The sequence below is a fragment of the Pezoporus flaviventris genome, unplaced genomic scaffold (assembly GCF_033815535.1).
Source record: "Pezoporus flaviventris isolate CSIRO_AGI_PZ_B2104156 unplaced genomic scaffold, CSIRO_AGI_Pfla_v1 ptg000025l, whole genome shotgun sequence".
NCBI lineage: Eukaryota > Metazoa > Chordata > Aves > Psittaciformes > Psittacidae > Pezoporus > Pezoporus flaviventris.
Window position 1 is genome coordinate 32,016,513 of NW_026892573.1, and position 13,875 is coordinate 32,030,387.

At 52.4% G+C, this 13,875-nt stretch overlaps 1 protein-coding gene across 3 annotated transcripts in view; it reads left to right on the top strand.

The window, feature by feature from the left end:
- GAB2 (GRB2 associated binding protein 2) overlaps positions 1 to 13,875 on the top strand; it is a 101,553-nt gene that overhangs the window by 5,218 nt on the left and 82,460 nt on the right. For 2 of the 3 annotated variants that reach the window (XR_009744221.1, XM_061458076.1), the window contains exon 1: positions 6,981 to 7,168. The exons of the other annotated variant lie outside the window; for it this stretch is intronic. Coding sequence is in view for 1 of the 2 variants with exons in the window: in XM_061458076.1 (XP_061314060.1) it covers positions 7,097 to 7,168 (72 nt within the window). In the remaining variant the exon portion in view is untranslated. Of the gene's footprint in view, positions 1 to 6,980; positions 7,169 to 13,875 lie in introns of those variants that run through there. 3 annotated transcript variants of the gene reach the window in all.

The following is a 13,875-nucleotide window of genomic DNA, read 5'->3' on the forward strand; positions in this document are numbered from 1 at the left end:
GTGGCACTGAGGCCTTGTCTCCATGGGGTGTGAACCCTTGCAGGGATGGTGACTGCAGCCCTGCCCTGGGCAGCCTGTTCCAATGCCTGAGCACCCTCTGGGGCAGGAATTGTTCCTCAGCTCCATCTAAACCTGCCCTGGTGCAGCCTTGCGTTACATGCTAAACCATGGTGGGTTTAGCACTGTGTTACTGCAGTCCCTGACTGAGATCTAATGCCATCTGTAACAGTGCTGGTATGGAAAAAAGGAAGAAAGTTTGTGCTAACCCTTCTGAGATGCAACATTATCAAGTGTTCATTTCCCAGATCATTACAAACTTGGAACAGCCATCTGGCCAGACCCGGGGATGCATATGGCTGCATCTACAGCTTAGCAGCATTCAGCTGTGAGGGCGGCTGCTCGGAAACATTTGGGAGCTGGAGAGCATCCTTCAGTGCTGATCTTGGAGAGGTCTCTTCGCACTTTGGTCTCTTTATGGTTAATCTGCAGTTCAAAACTGACCTGACTTTTAGGAGGTGTCTGTCTAAAACGCAATCGACGCTTCAGCCAGGCATACAGTTCACTTCCTATGCCTCCAAATGCTTTCAAACCACAGGAGCCTATCACCTCCACCCCTCACTCCGGTGTCCATTTTCACTGTTGAACAAGTGCCGTGTTTCCGTCTCCATTTGCGTGGCCTCATTCTGTGTCAGGAGGGGATCCGTGTGTCGGAGCTCGCAGCGATGTGGGGGCATTGGAAAAGGCCATTTGCAGAGGTTGACCTGCAGTGTAATGGGAACAGGCTTTTATGTGCGGCTGCCCTGACTCAGTGCTGGTGGGAGCTGGGGGGGTCTGAAAGTCACAGCACCATGGAATGGTTTGTGTTGGAAGGGACCTTAAAGCTCCTCCAGCTCCAACCCCTGCCACGGGCAGGGACCCCTTCCACTAGAGCAGCTTGCTCCAAGCCCCTGTGTCCAACCTGGCCTTGAACACTGCCAGGGATGGGGCAGCCACAGCTTCTCTGGGCACCCTGTGCCAGTGCCTCAGCACCCTCACAGGGAAGAGCTTCTGCCTAAGAGCTCAGCTCAGTCTCCCCTCGAGCAGGTTAAAGCCATTCCCCTTGACCTGGCCCTACAGGCCCTTGTCCCAAGCCCCTCTCTAGGTTTCCTGCAGCCCCTTTAGGCACTGGAGCTGCTCTAAGGTCTCCCTTAAGGAGCCTTCCCTTCTCCAGGATAAGCTCCTGGCTTGGCTCTGTTTCTCTCAGCTATAAGCTACCTGTAGTAGAGCTTTAAGTCTCCTATAAACACAGCATTTTGTCTACTCCTTGTTCTCAGCTGGTGGTGCAGAGTGGAAAAATAGGACCTGAGGGACTCCTCCCTCATCATCCATTCATCCTGCTCATGCTTCCCTACTGGTACAGTAAGAAGAATAAGATTTATATGTCCCGGAGCTCACGTGCATCCCAGGTTTATGCTCCAGTCGCTTCATCCCTCAGCTGTGCATGGTCTGCAGTTGTAAACAAACACACTCTACATCATCTACACTTTGTAGGGGAGGCCTGGATGTAATATGACAGCAATGACTTCCTTCTTCTAATAGCATTATCCTGATTGTACCGTGCAAGCTCATATCCTGAAGGGGTGTCGGTGCACGGAGGAGTAGAGAGGAAAGCATCTGGTTTTATTCTGGCTTCTGTTTTTGTCCAGCAGATATAACAGCACATGACCATTGAGCTGACAGTAATGCAGTTAGAAAAGTCCTCAGAGTTACTGCCCCAACCAAACGAAACTCAATTACATCCCATTATGCTGAAAAGCCAGACAACAGCTCTTAGCTTGGGGTGAAGTAACTTCTTCCATGGGGAGGGGATGGGCCTTGCAGGGTGTCAGGAGGATAATTGCTCATTTGCTCTACCACAGAGCACCATCTGCTCTTTGAAGCAATGCCTAAGGATGTGAGAGCAGAGCAGGGTTGGATGGGCAAAGATGGCTCCCTGCTTGTTTTAGCATCGCTCGGGTCTGGTTGCTTGCCCTGGGCCCAGCATTGTGCCAAAGAGTGTCCATAGAGGGAGTCTTTTCCATACAGAGCTTCTGGGCTCATCAGGAAAAACACAGGGATGAAGTGGCCTTGATGCTTAAACCAGAACAGTGCCCGTGCCTGCAGCATTGCCTGGTGCTCTTCCCACTGAGCAGTGGGTTTCTGTGCTGAGAAGGTGAGAAAAACATGGGAGAACTCCCAGTTTCCTTCTCTTCCGTGGTGAAAACAGCCTAAGTGGAAAGGAACAGGGTAAACATGAAATATATCTGGAGCCAGGCGGGAGAGTTGCATGAGGAGCTCGTCCATGCTAGGAGGAAGGACCAGGCTTGAAGAAGCTCTACCTGGGAAATGCTTCACTAATGTTCTGTCCCAGCTCAGCTCCACATGAAATGACTCCCAACTGTCCCTCCCCAGCATCCTTGTAGCCGCCTTCAGACACTGGAAGCTGCTCTGAGGTCTCCAAGCAGCTTCTCTTCTCCAGGCTCAACAGCCCCAGGTTTCTCAGCCTGGCTCCATACCAGAGCTGCTCCAGCCCCTGAGCATCCTTGTGGCCTCCTCTGGACTTGTTCCAACAGCTCCATGTCCTTAATATTTGATAATGTTCAAGTGCAAGCACTGGAAGTGCCCCATGGCTGCATCCACTGCCACCATCCAGGGGTCTGCATCCATTCCTGATGGGATGTGCTGGGTTTTGCCGGATTTCCAACAGGGAAAGGACAAAGCAGGTTTAATCCATTGTTTCTCATCACCACCACTAGCAACTGGACCAGCAAATCCAAAGGAGCACCTTGAGCACTGCAGACCCACAAGCCATCCCTTCTCTCTTTTAAGTCCCTATTAAAGCATCAGTGCCCCGTCTTTGCCACAACGCTGTAGTGAGGATGCTTCAAACTGTCTCACTATCTGATCAGATCACCTTGTGCTGCTGTTCCCCCTCCCCATGCTCGCGGCTGGAGCTCCTGCCTATCACATGAAGGAAAGGACCATCTTGTGGTTTGCTTTCCGTTGCTGTGCTCTTTTACAGGGTGGAAAGCGTGAAAAGGCTCCCTTTCTTGAAAGAGACGATTCATTTTTCTCTTTAACCTTGACAGTTCTTGATGAAATCAAGGAGGAAAAGCTGCTTCCATCTCGCTCCGCTGTTGCATGAAGATAAAGTCAGGTCCTATTGTTGCGGAGCTGCATCTCCTGAGACTGAGCATTCACTTGGAATCCGAAAGCAGGCACGTAGCACCCAGGCAGCATTGATCTGCATTCCTCCCCCCAGCATGTCTCGGTTTATATTAACCTCAGCACAGGGCACTTCCATGGGATTAGTGCCTGGCTGGGGTAAGTAGCCCAGAGCGTTTTAACCAGCTGGTCCCTAATCCCCAGGAAATTCCCGGTGTCTCCATCCATCCCTGCTGCTTCCCGGGGCGAGGAACCGCTCTGCCTGCAGCATTCCCTATAGCCGGTAGATGGCACGGCTCATTTAGGTAAGCGCGGAGCAGGCGGGGAGGAGCGGAGGCATTGCGGGGTCGTTCTTGGAAGTTGTGATTTCGGTTTCAGACAGCAAGGAACGGCGCTGAAGGTCGTGAGTGCAAACCTCGAGGTTTCTGCCAGAGGCAGCGAAACGCACGTTGAACGTGAAGAAGGGGTCTTTTCCATGGAAAAATGTTTTCTTTCTGCACTATTGTGTGCAAGGAACAGGGTTTCTTATCATAGAATGGGTTGGGTTGGAAGGGACCTTAAAGCTCATCCAGCCCCAACCCCTGCCACGGGCAGGGACACCTTCCACTAGAGCAGCTTGCTCCAAGCCCCTGTGTCCAACCTGGCCTTGAACACTGCCAGGGATGGGGCAGCCACAGCTTCTCTGGGCACCCTGTGCCAGTGCCTCAGCACCCTCACAGGGAAGAGCTTCTGCCTAAGAGCTCAGCCCAGTCTCCCCTCTGGCAGGTTAAAGCCATTCCCCTTGGCCTGTCCCTACATCCCTTGTCCAAAGCCCCTCTCCAGCTTTCCTATGGCCCCTTTATCTGTTGGGTGTGTGTTCTCCCATGGCACCCCTTCATTCCCCCCTTGCTACGCCTGCTGGCACTGCTGTTCCTCTGGCAGGGACGAGTTCCTGATGGCTCCAAATGAGCCTCTCCTCGCTGTCAAACAGGGCACTGTGGCTTTCACAGCTTTCTGCTGCCTGCAGGGATTTGCACCGGCAGCCGGGGCCAGCTCGAGTTCAGGCTCCATCGCCCCTCGGAGGAACAGCTTGAAGTTGGTAAAGCTGCTACGAACGTGCGAGCGCTGCCAAAGCCGAGCCGTGTTCATGACGTGCAGCGTCTGTAGCTCCTAAAGGCATTGGGGCAATATTGATCTCCCTGGCCAAACGCTTTAAGGAGGGCCAGCATTTTACCCCGTTGTAACGTTGCATGCGTTGGATCGTATGGAATCTGGCAGCGTTATCTCGCTGTTCCCACTCTGTGTACAGCCACAGCGGGATTAGGTAGGGACGTTCACACGGAGCATCTTTGTTTTGAGCGTTTTCCTGCGCAGAGCTTGTGTTTCACATTCGAGATGGCAGCATATTGAAGTGTATAGAAAATGCAACCTGTTTCCCATCCAGAATCCCAGGAATCTGAGGTACATGTGTCAGGCATCACTAAAAGCATGGAGAAAAGGGGGTTTTCGTGTTTTGGACGCTGTTCAGCTCTATGTTGTGATATAACCAAGTCAATAAATGTGATCCAGAGTAGGGGATGGGTGGAGAGGAAAGGGAGAGCAGCAAAGGAGCAGGGTAATAAAGCAAAGGCTGTCACAGAATATGTAGAATAATTCATTGCAGTTCACACAGCGCTAATTATGGAGCCTTTCTTTAAACACCCATAGGCCAAGGAAGCAGTTCAGTGGAGCAGTGGAAGCTGTTAACATAAAAATGTGGATGGGGTTCTCTGCAACTGGTTCCCAGACTTGATACCACTTTGCATTGGTGTCAGTGCGAGCGAATTCCTCGGCTGTGAATCATTAACATACACCACGGGATGGCTCTGCACGGTACCTGCCTATTAATCGCGGTCGTCTGCTCTCGATTGGGTCTCTATAAATCCCCAGTAAGTCACCACCATCCCTGAAATTGCTCTGGGGTTTGAGAATATCCCTCAAGCACAGGTCACCAGGATGCAGTTTTCCCCGCAAATCCTAACACAGCAGGGTTTGAGGGCAAGACTCTCAGTGTAAACTGATACAGCTCCAGTGCACTGAATAAGGTCATGCTGGCTGATGCCAGTGCAGAGCTGGTTTCTCCATCCTCCCCTGCTCTCAGCTGCATCACACACAGCACCCTGGGTGAGCTGATCCAACCATAGCCAAGCTGATCCAGCCATAGCCAAGCTGTTCCTACCATAGCCAAGCTGATCTGACCGTAGTCAAACTGATCTGCCTGTAGCCAGCATCTGTGCAGAGATTGAACAGGATCAAGGCCTTCCTTTGGGCAGTGAAAAGGTAGAGAAACCTTTTTGAGCCTTTGCGTTTCACTGGCAGAAAAACAAAGCTGTTGAGAAGATACATTCCTAACAAATGACATATTTGCTCTTCAAGGGCTTACCCCCCTCCTTTATGCAGCCACAGAGATGATAAACAACATATGGTTTAACTGTGCTGTCCCCATCTTGAAGAGGTGTCCTGCCTCTCTCCCAGAGGCACTGCGAGCTGCAATTACTGCTCTGAAGTGATGCAAGATCCCCTCTCGAGCGGCGTGCTGCGAAGGTGGCTGTTGTTTGACATGCAACAGCATCCAGCCAGCGTGGAGTTGTTGTTGCACCAGCTACAGCACACACACAGAAGGAGGGACCGTCCCTGCCCACAGAGGTTGGACAGGCAGGGAAGTCAAGGCAGGGATGAATGTGGCCAAGCAGGTTTGGGGCAGAGCTGCTGTATGGAGGCAGGTCTTAAAACTCCATCCCCACCAAACAGCCGTGAGTTGTATGTTCCTAAGTGGGCGGCATGAGTGTGTCATGGGTTGGAAACAGGCTTTTAGGGTGCTAGATCCAGGTTGAAGGATGCTGTACAAGGAGGATTAGGGCATAATCCTCCTTACAGGGCTGTGGAGGGAAGCTGTCTTGCTGCTGAGAGGATCAGACTTTAAAACACACGGTGTTCCCAGATCTGGAAGATGATAGTTCGTCTCAGCCAGGGCATAACAACGTTGTAATGCAAACCTGAGCTTGTCTGCATGAGGCTCCGGCAGCAGTCGCATCCCTTCGCAGTGGGCACTGCTCCATTATTTAAAAATCAATAATAAAATATGAAGCTTTTATCGATTCCCCCCATTTTTTATATATATTTTTTTTTCTTCCTCCAGGAGGGTTTTTTTTGCTGACACTGGGGTTTGGCTGTTTCTTGCTCAACCTCTTTGTTTTCCTACAGGTCCCTGCCCATGGCAGGGGGATTGGAACTGGATGACCTTAAGGTCCTTTCCAACCCAAACCATTCTATGATTCTATGATTCTATCTCGCACACAAACCCCAGAGCGCAGTGGGGTGAAAGCCAGAGAAGGAGCTTTCCCATCAAGGCAGTGGAAGGGTCCTTGCTGGGGCTGCAGTGATTTAACCTCATAGTTGAAGGGTTTGGGGGGGGGGGGGGTTCTTCATTGAGGCATCCCTCTGCCCATCACCCCTGCGGTACGCACAAAGTTTCCAGGCGCTGGATGAGTGCGGAGGGCAGCAGGGATGAACCAACCCCCCCCACACCCCGGGTCGGCGGGGAGGGGGAGCAGCGTGGGGGCCGGGCAGCCCTCGCTCCCCGAGGGGTTTGTATCTTTAAAGCGGGCTGGCGGGGAGCCGGGCCGGGCGGGAGGCGTGGTGAGCCGGGGAAGGAGCCGGTTTCCTGCTTCCCCGCTCGCAGCCGAGCGGCGGCGGCGGCGGGGGAGGCGCTCATCACACACACACATACACACACACACACACACACACACACACACACACACACACACACCCCTTTCCCTTCCTCCCTTCCATCTATCCATCCATCCATCCACCCATCCATCCATCCGCACATCCATCCTCCCACCGCCTTCCATGGGCGCTGAGCGCCGGGAGGCAGCGCCCGGCCGCCGCGATGAGCGGCGGGGAGGTTGTGTGCTCGGGCTGGCTCCGAAAGTCACCGCCGGAGAAGAAGTTACGGAGATACGTAAGTCTCAGACCGTCCCTGTCTCGCATCCCTACCCCTTCCCTGTATCCCCTTCACCCTTTGGTACCCGGTGCACCTGCCACCGCCCGCCCCGAGGTTCGCTGCCCCTTACCCGGGCATGGAAGGCTCGGTCTTGGCTCCACTCTTGCTTGGGAAGGGCGGTGGGAGCATCTTTCAGCCCCATTTCCTCACCTCACCCCCTACCCCGGGTGATGGCAACAGCTGGACCGGACACCCCCTTATCCCAGCCCTCTTTAGAGTAGTGTGTTTTATATGGGGAGGTTGGGAATACATTGGTCCCAAAGAGAAATAACACATCTTGGGTGTCCTCTCCCTTCCTTACACCCCCGTTAACGGTCGCTTCCCCCTCCCCGTGCACCGTTCCTATTAATCATTGAAGGTTGCAACCCTTTGAAGATAGCACCAGTAGCGCTCCGATAGCCTTTGGTGTCATTAGCGGCTGAGATCAAACACTTCAAAGAAGTTGTAAAGAGAAGGGTCCAAATGCCGGCCCTGTCACATTCCCCGCTCCCTGAAAGACGTAACTGTTCCTTGCTCCCTCCTGACGGCCCCGCCGTGCGCCGCGAGCGTTGGAGCTCGGGAACGCCGCGACGTCCTGCTGCCATCCCATGACTCGGCACATCGCTCCCCGCGATGAAGCCGGGGTCCCATTCCCTGCCTCCAGTGTCCTCAGCCGGGTTTTGGCTGGCTGGGATGCAGCCTGTGGGAAAGGCTCCCTTCCCGGTTGGGGCGGGGTGGGGGGGGGAACGAACCAGGTTATCCCTTGGTCCTGTTGCTTTTGCCTGTGTGTGTTTCGGGATCGGCAGCAGAACAAGTGCAGGTGGTGGCTCCACAGTGCCGGTTGTTGATGGATTGGGGCATCGCTGCCTGCCTTTAGGAGGGAGGGGGGGGGTCTGTAGTATCACAGCCTAGGCAGGGCTGGAGGAGTATCCAGTTTGTGATCCCATGTTATTAGCTTTGTCCGAATGGGTGCAGCCCCATAGACATCAGTGGTGCCACATATCTGTGCATTAAATTCAGTTGCTCTTGTGTGCCTGATCCCCTTTGAAGAGGGATCAGATTGGGATGGGACCATGAGGGAACCCGGTTCTTTTGCTCCCTGTCCCCCCAGATACACTAAGACAAAGGTAAAACAGGGTGTTTACATGGGAAATATCAAGCCCCTGATGCGTATAGCAGGCTTTGTGGCACATGGACAGAACGACTTTGTGCACGCTGAACTGTGGAGGATGCTTTTAGCTTAATGGAGCAAAGCACCTTCCTCCCTCCCTGCAGAAATCAACTAATTGCTGATCCTGAATCACCAGTGGCCTTAACTCATCAACCATCATTAGCTCCCCAGCATGTGCCCTGTGAAAGGGCGCTCACATCGCCTTCTGAATATCCAGCTTGTGCTCCGGCATTCCAGCGGGAGCCGAAGAAAGCTGCTTAAGCGCTCCCCACGAGGGTGTGACACGCCGGCGGTAAGCGCTCATTATCCACGTGCAGAAGAGTGCTTTTCATCCCCTCAACGTCCCAAAGCGCTTTGCAAAAGCCACCTTGGCTTTCCAAACATCCTCCTTCCCACCCCGGAGGAAACGCGGCCGGGCCGAGACGGGCCCGGCTTGTCCCACGCAGGGCAGGAAGCGATGCTTGGCACGTGTCGCTCGAGGGGATCTCAGTGGTCAGTGGGACTTCCCTTCCAGTCACATCAGTTGTGCCGGCTTCCTGCTTCGGTGGCTGGAGTTGGAAGCGTTGGGCTCAGCTTGGATTGTGTCGTGCGTGCTGGTGTCGCCATCCCCTTTGCTTTTTAATGGTTATTAAATGCGTTCGGGGTGTTGGTGTGTTGATCGGGTTCTCTTTGAGAGTGGCTCAAGATGTGGTGGAGCTGCAGGCTGATGTTGTATTCCAACAATCCCCAAGGAAGTGGTAGAGTCACCATCCCTGGAAGTGTTCACAAACCAGTGGCCCTCAGTGCCATGGGTTAGTGGTGGTAACGTTTGGACTTGATGATCTTAAAGGTCTTTTCCATCCTGGTTAACTCTATGTTTCTATGACGGCTTTGCTCCCATCAAGCCTTCATCTACAGCAAACCCACATGGCTGGACTTTGGTTTTCATGCACAGAAGGTGAGTTTCAGCCATCGTGGTGTTGCACTCTAAGGCAAGGTACTGAGTCCTTTGCCACTTTCCTTCTGCCTTTGGTTTATGTTCTGCTTTGAGACCTCAAAGGAGGAATCTCAGGCTGCAGGATGTTGCTAATCGGGTTTGAAGTTCCTGCTCTGGCTCTATCGACACAGGGTAGATGATAGATCTATTTTCTCTCTGACAAGTGCATTTCAGACGTACGTGTCTGCTCATGGGTGTGTTGCTGACACTGTCCTTGAAGTGCTGGGCTTTCATAAGCCTGCTTTTGTTTTGGTTTTACTTCTCAAGGAGATCTTTGGCAAGGCAGGAAAGGGCTGAATGTACTTTCCCATGCAGAGCAGCTGGGGAAGGGGATTCCTCCCCACACCTAATCCATGCAGTGTTAATCTGCATTTATATCAATACCTGCTCGGTTTCACTTCAGAGGACTGTGTTTATGTGAGATGGGGATATTCTGCGTAGGACCTCTTTGTACAATGCTCTGGGAAATACCGGTATCTGGATTTCCTATTCCATTGGGGAACATTCACACCACGACTGCTTCGAGGTTGAGATGAATGGTACCTCTCTTCCGTCTTGTAACTGGGGACTGGGGTTCATGTAGACCCTAGGCAGTTTAGCCATGAGCTCAGATTATATATATATATACACATATATATATATACATATATATATAAAGATGCAGTAGTACTGATAATAGAAGGTAACAAAATAATTGAAGGTCAAAAGTGGTGCAGGTACCAAAGTACCACTTTAAATCTCCCTTCTGCATGGATGCCAAGCTCCATCAGCTTGCTTGGGGTTCTTTTCAGGTGAACACTTTTGTACCTTCATAGAATGGTTTGTGTTGGACGGGACCTTAAAGCTCACCCAGCTCCAACCCCTGCCATGGGCAGGGACACCTTCCACTGGAGCAGTTTGCTCCAAGCCCCTGTGTCCAACCTGGCCTTGAACACTGCCAGGGATGGGGCAGCCACAGCTTCTCTGGGCACCCTGTGCCAGCGCCTCAGCACCCTCACAGGGAAGAGCTTCTGCCTAAGATCTGCCCTGAATCAATGAGCTTTTAGTTCAAAACCATTCCCCCTTGTCCTATCACAACCGGTCCTGTTAAAAGCCTGTCCCCACATTCTGCCCTCTGCCTTTCACGCATGGAAAGGTCTCCTTGTTTTTGCCACAAAGCACGGAGCTGGTTTTAATTCTCCTCCTTCAAACATCCATGAAACAACCCCAATCCCTAAACAACCCCCTTGGCTTCAGCTGTGTGACCAACGAGCCGAGACCGGCGCATGTTGTGCCGGGCTGCACTGACTCACTGTCTCCTGGTGCTCCCGCTCTGGACGTGCCTGTCTGTTGTCTCCCACGTTAGACGTGGGGGTAGAGTGTGGTGTTCTGTGTCTATCCACTGCCACTGATGGGGCTCTCTGGCAGGAAAGCAATGTAAAGAATAAGGGCTGTCGATGTCGAGAGCAGCTCTTCGCTTCCTATCGTTAAATCAGTGCACTGCCGGCTCCTTTATGGACTCTGAAGTCAGAGGATTCTCTGGCTGGCTGAGATGTGTGTCTGCAGTTCTGATTAAAGAGCTTCTTGCCTTGGTTTACAATGCTTTAGTGCTGTTTTGGTTTTCCTCGCTGGGTTGTTTGGGGGGAGAGTTTGGCTTTGTGCATCAGGGGTTGTTTTCACATCAAGCAGAAGTAGTTTAATCAAGGTTATAAGAAGATCTGCTCCTCTCTGATGAGGTGAGCAGAAGAGTTAAAGCAGGGTAAAATGGGCTGGTTGCAGCTGTATTCCTATGGATAACTCCCTGAGAAGGGGTTTCTTTTGGCCACTGAAGTATATCCTTCATATCCCACTTGAAGATGCACAGCAAGAATGTCCTCTGTAAAGGAGGATATAGGATTTTTAAAGGGCATGGAGTGATGGGACAAGGGGGAATGGCTATAAACTGAAAGAGGAGGCTTTTATGACTCCTATACCTCCAAATGGCCTAAAACACTTTCAAACCACAGGAGCCTATCACCTCCACCCCTCACTCCAGTGTTCATTTTCACTGTTGAACAAGTGCCGTGTTTCAGTCTCCATTTGCGTGGCCTCATTCTGTGTCAGGAGGGGATCCGTGTGTCGGAGCTCGCAGCGGGGGCATTGGAAAAGGCCATTTGCAGAGGCTGACCTGCAGTATAATGGGAACAGGCTTTTATGTGCGGCTGCCCTGACTCAGTGCTGGTGGGAGCTGGGGGGCGGTGTCTGAAAATCATAGAATCATGGACTGGTTTGTGTTGGAAGGGACCTTAAAGCTCATCCAGCTCCAACCCCTGCCACAGGCAGGGACCCCTTCCATAGAGCAGCTTGCTCCAAGCCCCTGTGTCCAACCTGGCCTTGAACACTGCCAGGGATGGGGCAGCCACAGCTTCTCTGGGCACCCTGTGCCAGCGCCTCAGCACCCTCACAGGGAAGAGCTTCTGCCTAAGAGCTCAGCTCAGTCTCCCCTCGGGCAGGTTCAAGCCATTCCCCTTGGCCTGTCCCTACAGGCCCTTGTCCCAAGCCCCTCTCCAGCTTTCCCTTTAGGCACTGGAGCTGCTCTCAGGTCTCCCCTTCAGGAGCCTTCTCTTCTCCAGGCTCACCCAGCCCAGCTCTCTCAGCCTGGCTCCAGAGCAGAGCTGCTCCAGCCCTCACAGCATCTCCGTGGCCTTGTCTGGACTCACTCTCACTGGTTGCTTTCATGTTTGCCTGTGCCAGGCCTGATTCAGGGTGCTTCCCTCTATGGAAAATAGGAAACAATTGCAGAGACCCCAGAGGAAAGCAATAAAAATGAGAAGAAACTTAGAAAACATGGGAAGACTGAAGGAAATTTGGGATGAGAGGGCTGAAAGGAGAAATAACAGCGCTCCAGTATGTCAGATGTAGCTGCAAAGGGGAAGGGTGTAAACTTTTCCCCATGGCCAGCGGTGAGAGGCCAAGAAATGCTGAGCTCAAACTGCACCAAGGGAAACAAGTGTTAGGAAAAAACTTCCTAACCACTGATTGCCAGAGGAGTGGAACAGATGGGCTTGGAATCTCCATCAGTGGAAGTTTGGAAGAGCAGGTTGGTCGCACTGTGCTTAGGAGAGCTGATCCAGTGGAATAAATTCGACAGCTTCTCCACAAGTCCCCTCCAGTGCTGGTTTGGGTGAATTCATGGATTTTGAGCCTGAATTCAGGGAGGGATAGCAAAGGGGCTTAGGACACTCATCATGTCACCTGGATCGGCTGATGGGAAGTCCTCTGACCCAGTGCAAACAGGTCCTTTGTAGAAGGTTTTGACAGCACTGAGCTCCCTGACTTCGTGTCTATCAAGCTCCCTCGCTGCGCTCTGCTCCTCCCCTGCCATCTCCAACCCTCATGCAAGAAGCCCATCAGAGGTTTTAGCTGCTGTCATCTGCCCCATGATTCAGAGGAGGGATGAGCCCTTGCTCCACCAGAGAAGGTGTTGCAGGTCAGGGGGTGCATTTTGCTTACAAGGGCAGCGCCCGACAGCACTCCTGCAGCACCACCTCTCTTGTGCAATGCTGCGCAAAGGGTGTGCTCCGTAACTCGTTTCTCTGCTGCATCATTGCTGATGAGTCAAAACCTCTTCCCTGCAACCTTCTCTTGGGGTTAGTTTGAGTGTGGGGCTGCGTGCCTTCACCCGCTGTAGCATCTCCTGGCAGATGGTGGATCATAGAATCAGAATGGTTTGGGTTGGAAAGGACCTCAAGATCATCCAGTTCCAACCCCCTGCCATGGGCAGGGACACCTTCCACTTTGGTTGCTGCAAGCCTTGTCCAACCTGGCCTTGAAATACTCTCGACCTAATAACCTGCAGCTATTTCAAGGATGGTTTATGGGGATGATGGAGTCAAACTCTTCTTTGCTGTAGCAAAATAAGGGGCAACAACCACAAACCAACTTTGGAGGTTCAGGTTGAGTTATAGGGAGGCTCCTCCAGTAAGAGGGTCATGGCATAGAGGAACAGGCTCCCATTGAGGCTGTAGGGTCTCAGTCTTTGGAGGTTTTCAAGACTTGGCTAACCTGATCTAGTCACGCCTGAATGCAGGGTTGGACCAGAGACCTCCCAAGGAGCCTCCAACCCAACATTTCTGATACCTCTGTGGCATTACACAGCACGGAGCCATCAATCTAAGAAGCAATGTAGCTGCTTTAGCCCAGCTCCATGTGCAGGTGGATAGTCCTTGTTTTGTTTCCTGCCAACACAAGCTACCTGGGAGAAGTGCTGTGCTAGGGCAGCTCTTCAGCTGCTGAAACTCAAACGGGTTTGGTCAGGGCATGTCTTACCAAAGCATTGCATTGATTGAGGTCGACATGCCCATAGAGGTAAGGAATCCGTGTGTTGCGTGGGGAGTGAAACTGGTGTATTCTGCCAGTGCTTTGGCTTTGCTAAGGCAGCTGGAGTGACTCTTCAGCTGCCTGTCATGACTTCAGAGTTGGCCGATGGTGGTGGCAAAGCCCACAGTGAATGTACAAGACTGGTGGTAGCAAAGCACAGGTTGAACTTAAGGAAGACAGACAATACTTAAGGACAGTGTA